Genomic DNA, 10,077 nt, shown 5'->3' with positions numbered 1-10,077 from the left:
TGAGAGACTATTGAATGCTGAGAATGAACTGAGGGTTGGGGGGAAGGGGGAGGGGGAAAGAGGTGGTGGTGATGGTGGAGGGCACTTGAGGGGAAGAGCACTGGGTGTTGTATGGAAAACAATTTGACAATAAAATATTTTAGAAAAATGAAAAGATAAGGTAAAAACTATATTTATTGCATTGAAGCAATGATATGATTGCTTTGTGGGAGCCCAGTATAATTGATATGATTTCATCATGGTAGCCTCACCTATACACTAACGAGCGAATTGTTATAAATTTTTTATGGCATGTAGTATTAGTCATATTCCTAATGTGGCATTAGTAACATTGTTACAATTTTTTAAAAACCACTTACCTGTGATGATATGTGTCTTCTCCAATTATGAGAGGAATACTGTACAGAAATGTAATTTTTTGAAAGCAAAGTTTTAAAGCAGTAACAAAGCTAACACATTATTAATCTATATTAAAATCACTCACCTTACGCCTATGTAGGATAGGCTATCCACTTCCATACAAATCTTACACACAATGTTCTACACAGTGAATACTTAGGCTATGATGATGACGCAAAAATGTCTTGTACATATTTTACCTTAATGTTATTAGATTTTTCAAACACACACACACACACACACACACACCGCTGAAGGTTTATTAACTATATTTACTATTTACTATTCATCAAGTGGATGATGATTATTTACTAATCATTAAGTGGAAGTGGTTCTTCATAGAGGTCTTCATCTTCATTGTCTTTCACGTTGAGTAGGCAGAGGAGGAAAAAGAGGAGGTTTTGGTCTTGCTGTCCTGGGGGCGGCAGAGGCAGGAGAGGTGGAGGAAGTGGAAGGGGAGGTAGGAGAGGCAGGCACACTCGGTGTAACTTTATGGAAATACAACATAATTTCTGTCTGACCTTTTGCTTTTTTTCCCTCCCTCTAAAAATGTTTCTATATGGTACCAATCCTTTTTCCACCATTGCTTTAGTTTCATTGCTTGTGTCATGGAAGGGTCCATGTTAGAAAAGAGTCAAAAGCAGGGGCACCTGGGTGGCTCAGCCGGCTGAGAGACCGACTTTGGCTCAGGTCATGATCTTGCGGTTTGTCAGGCTCTGTGTTGACAGCTTGCTCAGAGCCTGGAGCTTGCTTTGGATTCTGTGTCTCCTTCTCTCTCTGCCCCTACTCCTTTCGTTCTCTGTCTCTCAATAATAAATAAATGTAAAAAAAAAAAGTCTCCAAAGCAGTCTTCAATAATCAGAATTCTCTGCCAGATTGTCTAATGTCAGTTTGTTTTCTAGCTCTGCTTCTCCTCTTCTTCCTCATCATCTGGCACTGGTTCAGACGCACCAATCTTCATCAAGTTGTCTTCCGTTAATTCCTTTAGTGTAGGGTCAAATAGCTCTTGAATTTCTCCAAGATCCATATCTTACAACTCTTCACTCCTCACTGTTTTTTTTCTCCATATCCACAATCTCTTCCATGACTTCCTTAATTGGCTCTGTTGTAAATCCTGTGAAGTCATGCACGACATATGGACACAATTTTCTACAGCAGGAATTTATCGTTTTAAGCTTGATGGATTTCATGGCTTTTCCTATAACAATGATGGCATCTTCAATGGTGTAATTCTCCCAGACTCTCATGATGTTCTATCAGGATTCTCTTTCATAGCATTGATTATCATTTACACAGAGTACCATGTGTAATGAGCCTTAAAGGTCCTTCTGACCTCCTGATCTAGAAGCTAACTTAGAGATGTGTTTGAGGATAAGTAGACCATTTCTAGGCCTTTGGTATTGATCTCATGGGGCTCTGTGTGGCCAGGACCATTTCCAGTATCAAAAGAACTTTAAAAGGCAATCCCTTACTGGAAAGGTACTTTCTCTCTTCAAGAACAAAGCCTCAATGGAACCAATCCAGAAAAAGGGTTTTGTTGTCTAGTCCTTGTTATACAACTAAAAGACCGGAAGCTGGTGTTTATCTTTTCCCTTCAAGACTCAGGGGTTAGCAGCTTTATAGATAAGAGCAGTCCTAATTATAAACTCAACATTGGCATAAGACAGTAGAGCTAGTCTATCCTTCCTGCCTTAAATACTGGTGCTTGCCCTCCCTCCTTACTAATAAATGTCCTTTGTGGCTGCCCTCTTCCTCCCTGAATAGGGCAATTTCATCCGCATGAAAAAATATGTTCAGGTGGGTGTCCTTTCTTCTTAGTGATTTTCTTAATGGCATCTGGCAACTCTTCTGCTGCCTCTCGGTCAGAAGAAGCTGCTTCTCTTGTTATCTAGACATTTTTAAAATCTGAATCTCTTTCTAAAATTATCAAACTATCCTTTGCTGACGTTAAATTCTCCAGTTTTAGATCCTTCATCTTCCTTTTGCTTTAAGTTGTTATATAATGACATTGCTTTTTCTCAGATCATATTGGAGTCTAGAGGTATGCCTTTCTTATAGCAATCCTGCACTCATTTAAAGCTGCATTTTTAATATGAGATAAAAAGGCATTTTGCAAAAAGTGCACAGTTTTTGAACCACTGGCATAACTCCAGTGCTGGTGTCATGGATTTTCTTTCTTTCTTTCTCCTTCTCCTTCTCCTTCTCCTTCTCCTTCTTCTTCTTCTTCTTTTAACAAAGACCCTTATGCTGGATTCATTTATCTTGGAAATGGTGGGCAACCACAGCTGCAGACCTCAGCCTATGGTACATTTGAAGGAACTAAACTTTTTCTTGTAATGTCATGACTTTTTTCTGCTTCATGGGATCACTGTCAGCATCACTTACAGCACGTCATATGGGTCCATAATGTTTGTTACTCAATGTTTACAGTATTGTATTAAACATAATGAAAAATACACAAGAACCATGAGAGATCATTTTTTAACTGCAATAAACAATTTATTGGAAAGACCAACAGCTTACATGGAAATAGCTGGCATCACAGCATTTTAAGTAGACACTCCCAACACTGGAGCTCACTACAATAGCAATGGGAGATGGTTATGAAATTATTACAGTAATACAGTATACAGTGCAGTTATTTTTTTGCATTATTATTTAATACTGCTTCTTTCTCCTGACTGTGAATGGTTCCATGTTTGGACTATAAATTTTGTGTGGCTAAGTTTTGACAACTTTTAACCTTTTGTGATAGATTCGTGTGTATTTTATACTAGTAAATCATTAAATAATCTAGTATATACATATATTTCATGCATTTGGGATGAAAAATTTTTAATGTATTTCTAGGCTATGTGATTTGTCTGTTTTTCCAAACTTTTGCAAATCTCCAAAAAATATCTAGAGCATTTATTGGAAAAAAAATCTGTGTAAATGGACTTGTGCAGTTAAAATTCATGTTATTCAAGGCCCAACTATGCCCTAGACTGGGTGACTTAATCAATAGACATTTATTTCTCATAGTTCTGGAAGTTGGAAATCCAAATTCAGGGTGGCAGTATGGTTGGTTCTTGGACAAGGCTCACTTCCTGGTATTCAAACAGTTACCTTTTCAGTTGATCCTCAGATGGTAAGTAAGAGATCTCTCCCTGTCCCTTATTATAAGGACACTAATCCAATTCATGAGGGCTCCACCCTCATGACCTAATTACCTTTCGAAGTCTCACCTCAAAATTCTAACGCATTGGAATTAGGTTTCAACAAATGGATTTTGAGGTGGACACACACTTGCAGTCTACAACTGCATGGCAACACATCCCAAACATGCTTGCTCTGATGATGTAATAGTGTTATGGAGCCCAGTTTACAAGTTTAATCACCAACTTTGCATTTTTGGTTAGTAGCAGATCATGATCATTGTTCTAGGTATACACAGTCTCTGAGGTCATCTTTACATCTAACCCTCTTGGATTCTGAATGAGGTACCTGGCATTGTGGAAGGATAGGGTGCTGGTTTGCTCTCTAATGGCTTCCTGCATGTCAAGGTTTTGCATTTGCCATCACATTTAATCTATAGAACAACCTTGTAAACTAGACCAAGTTATCTCCTTTCCTCATTTCACAGTGAAGAAGGCAGCCTAGGACAAGTTAAGGAACCAGACCAGAATCAAAGGTTACTTAGTCTGGGGTTAATTTTATGTGTCAACTTGACTGGATCATGAAATGCCCAGATATCTAGTTATATATTATTTCTGAGTGTGCCTGTGAGTTGTTTCCAGATGAGATTACCATTTGAATTTGTTGATATAATAAAGCAGATGGCCCTTCCCAAAGTGGGCAGACATTCTCCAATCAGTTGAAGGCCTGAACAGAACAAAAATGTGGAAGAAGGGAACATTTGCTCTCTCTGCTTGATTATGTGAGCTCTGACATCAGCCTTCTGCCCTCTGACTTAACACAATTAGCCCTCTGGACCTGAGGTCTTTAGAGTTGGACTAGAACTTACATCACTGGTTCTCTTGTTTCTTAGGCATCTAAACTTGGACTAGAACTACACCATTGGCTTTCTGGGTCTCAGGCTTCATACCACCTTAATGCTTTCTTGGGTCTCCAGTTTGCACATGGCAGATAGTGAGACTTCTTAGCCCCCATAATTGCATAAGTCAATTATTTATAATAATAAATAATTACATATATGATATATAATACCCTATTGGTTCTGTTTCCCTGAAGAATCCTAATTATTCATGATATTTATATCATGCCACGATCCAAACCCAGTTCTGCCCAGCTCCATTACTATTCCACACTGTGCTTTTAGACATATAACCATAGTTAATTCTCACATTATTTTGACTCATCCTCTTGAAAAATTCGTAAGGAGAGAGGAAACAAATTTTGACTTGCTCAAGATTATACAACTCATCAGAGAAGAGCACATCAACATTCCCATGCCAATCTTTACCTTGAGGCCAGCCTTTTCTTCTCAGGGCATTCATTCATTCATTAATTCATTCCATTAAGTGTCTAATATGTACCAAGCAATCCTCTAAGAACTAGGGATATAGGAGTAGAGAAAAAAATAAAAAGCCCTTGTCCTCACTAGGGTTAAAGTCTAGTGGAAGAGACAGAAATGAAATAAGTCCTGAAGATAAAGACTCTATCAGATGATCATAAGTGCTATAAGAAAATAAATAGGGAAAGAGTATAGGGAGTGCAGGTTGAAGAAAGTAGCAGGCATTGTTTTTAATAGAGTGATGGGGAGGTCTAATTGACAAGGTAATCGAAGAGACCTTAAGGAAGGAGGAAGGAAGTCTTGCAGGTAATTAGAAAGCCTTATAGGTAGTAGGAAGACTTGTTGGTAACTGGGGGTTCTTTTAGGTGCATGGGGAATATTGTTGTAATCTTGTGATATAATAAGAAATATATGTCGTGGTCTTCATCTGGGTTTCTGGCTAGAGCCCTTAAAATCTTTATAAGTTATTAAGTGCTAAGAACAATACAAGAGTCTTTAATATGTGGATCTTGTCCCCACCCCTAAAATAGTTCTTAGGTGATAAAGAAGGAAGGAATGTCTCTTGTTGTCCATAACAAGCCTTTTTCAACCACACCTGAGTTTATGTTAATATGGCAACTTGAAAAACCCCTTAAGATAGAGGGCTGGTTGCCTGGGGAACTGATCTCCTGATTTAAAGGTCCCCTGATTAGAAGGTTGGAAGTTTCAGTCCCAGAGCTAAGATTGAATTAATCACCAGTGGCCAGTAACTTAGTCAATCATGCCTACATTATGAAGCCAACATAAAAATATTACCTGAAGGGGTTCAGAGAACATCTGGGTTGGTGAACACATGGAGGTGCTGGAACGGGGGCATACCTAGACAGGGCCTGAACACTCCATGTCCCTTCCCCATACCTTGTTCTATGTATCTTTTCTATTTGGTTGTTCCTGAGTTGTATTCTTTATAATAAACTAGTAATCATGAGTAAAGCACTTTCCTGAGATCTGTGAGCTGCTCTAGCAAATTACTGAAACCAAGGGGGTCATAGGAACTCCTGATTTATATAGAGAGGGTCAGTCAGGACTATGAAGGGAATATATAGTTGATAGGTTATCTAAGTGATAACCTAGATTTGTGATTGGCATCTGAACTGGGTGCAGTCTTGTGGGAATAGCCTCAACCTCCGGGGTCTGAACTAACTCCAGGCAGTTAACTGTCAGAATTGAGTTCAACTGTAAGACAGCCATTCAATGTCCACTAAACACTGGAGAAGTACTTGGTGTGGAAAAACCACACATCTGATATCAGAACTGTTGTGAGAAGAGAGGAAAATAAGAGTTTTTATTTTACTTGTAGATAACAGCTATTTTAGGCAGTTGGCACTTCCTTGTTTAATCCCCTATACAGTCATTCTTTAAATTCTTTACAAAGACTGTTGTACATGGGAGGAGATAGCGTGGTAGCTAAAGAGTAAGTCAGAGGAGAGGGAGAGCATTTTGAGACTGTTTATTTAGAAGATTTTAAGGTGAAAATGACTTGAACACATTTAAATGGGGATGAGAAAGATGTGGAAGAGAAAAAGAGCATGAGGACTATGAAGGGAATACATAGTTGGTAATATCAGATTCCTGAGGATGTGGGAGGATCGAGAGGTTCAGAGGACACGTAGAGGAGTTATCTTTAATCAGGAGGCATTGCTCCTCTTTAGAATATTCTAACCCTCTTTTGCACAGCAAACACCTGCTTCTTGTTTTCCTATAGTACTTCTGGCAATTGCCAGCCTCCTTTTTCCGCTCTGCTTCCTTCTGTATGAGAGTACATTCAGACAGTTCTTCTGGGCTCAATCTTAGGCCATCTTTGCTTTTCTTTCCTCCTCAGTGGACAATCTCATCCTTTCCGGTGACTTCAATAGATGAATGACTTTCCAACTTACACTTCTACCCCTAATTTTCAAATCTGTACTTATATCTGCCTGTTCATCCTGCGTAGTTCATCAATCACATTACTTTTATATGCAATCTCTTTAGTATCTCTCAATTGTATCTGTTTCTTGGTAACTCCACTGTTACAAACTATGTCCCTCTTAAAATTCATATGTTGACGTCCCAGCCCCAGTACCTCAGAATGTAATCATATTTGGAGAGAAAGTCTATAAAGAGATGATTAAGTTAAAATTAGTCCCTAATCCAATATGACTCATGTTCTTATAAAAAGAGGAAGATGGTTACCAGAGGGGCCATGGGTGGGGGATGGCTGAAAGAGGTGATGGGGATTAAGGAGTGTACTTGTGATAAGCACTGGGTCATGTCTAAAAGTGTTGAATTGTTATATTGTACACCTGACACTAATATAACACCGTATGTTAACTGTACTGGAATTAAAATAGAATTAAATTTTTTAAAAAGAGGAAGAGATACCAGGAGTACATGTCCACAGACAGAAGACTATGTGAAGAGGCAGCAAGAGGGTGGCCATCTGCACACCAAGGGGAGAGGCCTGGAACGGATTCTTCTATTATGGCCCTCTGAAGGAAACCAACTCTGTTGACACCTTGACCTTGGACTTCCCAGCCTCCAGAATTGAGAAATTTCTGCTGTTTAAACCACGCACTATGTGGTACTTTGTTATGGTAGCTTTGACAAACTAATATACCCACCTTCTTTACTATTTTAGGTCACCACCATCTTTCATTTGCATTTCTAGAACCACTTCTTAAATTATATTCTCATTTCTAGTTTCATCCTCTCTAAAATAATCTCTGTGTTACACTCAAAGTAATCTTTTCATGTATATGTGACTATATGACCTGCTTTCATTCCACCACTCTCCCTATTAATGTCACAATAAAGTTAAATCTTCTAAAAAGTCAGAGTGAGCTTTGAGATTAAAAATATGAAAACTTACCTAAGGATCCATAGCTTTTTGAGACCAAAGCAAATGGTAGACTATGTGGCTCCTCAAGAGGCTCAGAGTTGAAAGTGGGAAGGGAGTGTGCAGACAAAAGTTTGCCTAACATGGTGTCCCTTTATTCCTCACTGCACAGGGAAGGATTGGGCACACAGACTCATTAAGCCAGGCTTCCCTGCATCCCCTATTTCCTCTCTCCCAGGCTTACTATGATGTCATCCAGTATCAGCTTTGCCATGCATTTGTGATGGCCCCAACTGAAACAGCTGCAGCTGGCATTTTATCAGCTTTGGTTAGAGGCATAGGTTGGACAATCCTGGACTGGAATGAAAAGAAAAAGAACATGCTCCAGCTTCTAATTCCACTGCTTATGGCATTCAAGGGATATGCCCAAGAAGAGCCAGGTCTGTGCCAGGCTAGCCCAGTGCAGGGGATGGAGAGAGGCCTGTGACCTCTTACCTGGTTCCTGGAGAGTTGATGTAGGGAGGGCAAATGGCTCAGGAAATGGGGAGATCACAACTGATTAACCAAAGTAAATATTTTGGGCTTAGTGAATAATGCCATTTAAAATGATCCCCCAGGGTCTGGACCCAGAGTTCTAGAAATACAGGGACTTGGAGCAACAATTTAGCGATGCCTCTGCTTCTCTAGTCTCCACTCCCCTCTTTGTAAATGTATTAAGGATCTTTCTGGGCCCTGCATAGTGCGGGGACCACAGTGGAATAAAGACCTTATTAATTTAGACCACCTGTATTAGATTATTTAATCTCATACAGTGGGGAAATCTATAGGACTATTATTATAAGAGCAAATGAATGAATGCAGCATTTTCAAGTATGTGCTGTAGAACCCTTGTTCTGTTAGAAGCTTATGGTTACACAAGATTTAGAAATGTTCTCTCCATTACTTTTCCTGTACAGTCCTAGTGAAAGTTATGGGAAATCTCACTGTAAAGAAAATAGAATAATTTTATTTAATCTGGTATTTCTGAAATGTAACTGGCCACAAGACCACCTTTTACACCCTCATTTGTAATATTTTCCTTAGTTGTAACATTTTCCATTTATTCTTTTGAGAATTACCAGTTCCTTTCTATAGTTTTCTCATTTTTCCTATTTGAATTGGTGTTATAAATTGGTTTGTAGGAACTTTAAAAAACTTTTTAATGACATTGGCCCTTTGTCTTTTATGTGTGCTGCAAAATAGTTTCCCCTAATTCTTCAACACTCTTCAAACTCTATTTTGGACAAAATGTAAAAAACTTAAATTTATGTAAAAGTTCATCAATATTTTTACTTATGGTTCTTGGCTTTTATTTGATGTGTTAAAAAGATCTTCTCATCCCAGATTATAACCACAATCAGACATGGAGCATAATGTAAGCCTCTGAAGTTAGTCTGCAAATAATTAACTTTCCTTTACATACTTGCTATGTCATATCAGAATGAATTACTAATGTCTTTGTATTCATTTCTTCATCTGTAAAATGGTAATATTAAGGTTATTGTGAGGATTAAATATTCATAAAGCTCAGGCACTTTATAATACTGAAATTTTGCTAGCTGCCATTATTCCAGCATTTATATGATTTTGTCTTGAATTAACATTTTCCTCATATCAAGTTGATAAAGATATTTTTCTATGTTATTTCCTAGAACTTTATTTTTCATACCTTACATTTAGATGTGCAACCCACTTGGTCTCGAATTTTATGTACAAACAAGGTAGAGTTCAAAAAAAAATTTTTAAGGAAAGTAACCTACAAAGGAATCCTCATTCAGCTATCTTCAGATGTGTCAGCAGAAAATCTGCAGGCCAGGAGAGAGTGGAATTATATATTCAAAGTGTTGAAAGATAAAACTTGTCAGCCAGGAATACTTTATCCAGCAAGGTATCCTTCAGATACGAGAGAGAAATAAAGCCTTTGCCAGACAAACAAAAGCTAAGACAGTACACCACCACTAGGTCTGCCTTGTAAGAAATGCTGAAAGGAGTCCTTCAGGCTGAAATGAAAAAATGCTTATCAGTGACACAAAAGCAAGTGAAAGTATACAATACTCTAGCAAAGGTGAAAAACAGTCAGAATTAGGAAACTGGAACTCTATATTAGAATGCAGTTTTAATCAATTATACAGGCTAAAGAAAAAAAGCATTAAAAATAAGTATAAAAAATAAGTTAGCTACTAGAATTTCTCAATGAATTCACAGCATAAGAAAAGGTAAATAGTGACATGAAAAATATAACAGTGAAGGGTTAAAAGGGTAGAACTTT

At 38.1% G+C, this 10,077-nt stretch overlaps 1 protein-coding gene and 1 long non-coding RNA gene across 2 annotated transcripts in view; one reads left to right on the top strand and one right to left on the bottom strand.

The window, feature by feature from the left end:
* Window positions 1-2,873: 2,873 nt before the first annotated feature.
* On the bottom strand, window positions 2,874-7,976 carry LOC115298037. Its single transcript, XR_003911583.1, has 2 exons — window positions 7,803-7,976; window positions 2,874-2,978 (listed from the first exon to the last, which is right to left on the bottom strand). It is a non-coding gene; the product is annotated as an uncharacterized LOC115298037 (long non-coding RNA).
* A 98-nt stretch (window positions 7,977-8,074) lies between these two features.
* Window positions 8,075-10,077, top strand: part of LOC115290701 (serine protease-like protein 51) — a 32,004-nt gene continuing 30,001 nt past the window's right edge. The window contains exon 1 of the mRNA XM_029938534.1: window positions 8,075-8,209. Within this exon, the coding sequence (XP_029794394.1) occupies window positions 8,149-8,209 (61 nt within the window). The 5' untranslated portion in view covers window positions 8,075-8,148. The remainder of the gene's footprint in view (window positions 8,210-10,077) is intronic.

The sequence above is a fragment of the Suricata suricatta genome, chromosome 1 (genome assembly GCF_006229205.1).
Source record: "Suricata suricatta isolate VVHF042 chromosome 1, meerkat_22Aug2017_6uvM2_HiC, whole genome shotgun sequence".
NCBI classification, from domain to species: Eukaryota; Metazoa; Chordata; class Mammalia; order Carnivora; family Herpestidae; genus Suricata; species Suricata suricatta.
This window is presented reverse-complemented; position numbering and strand designations above follow the sequence as displayed.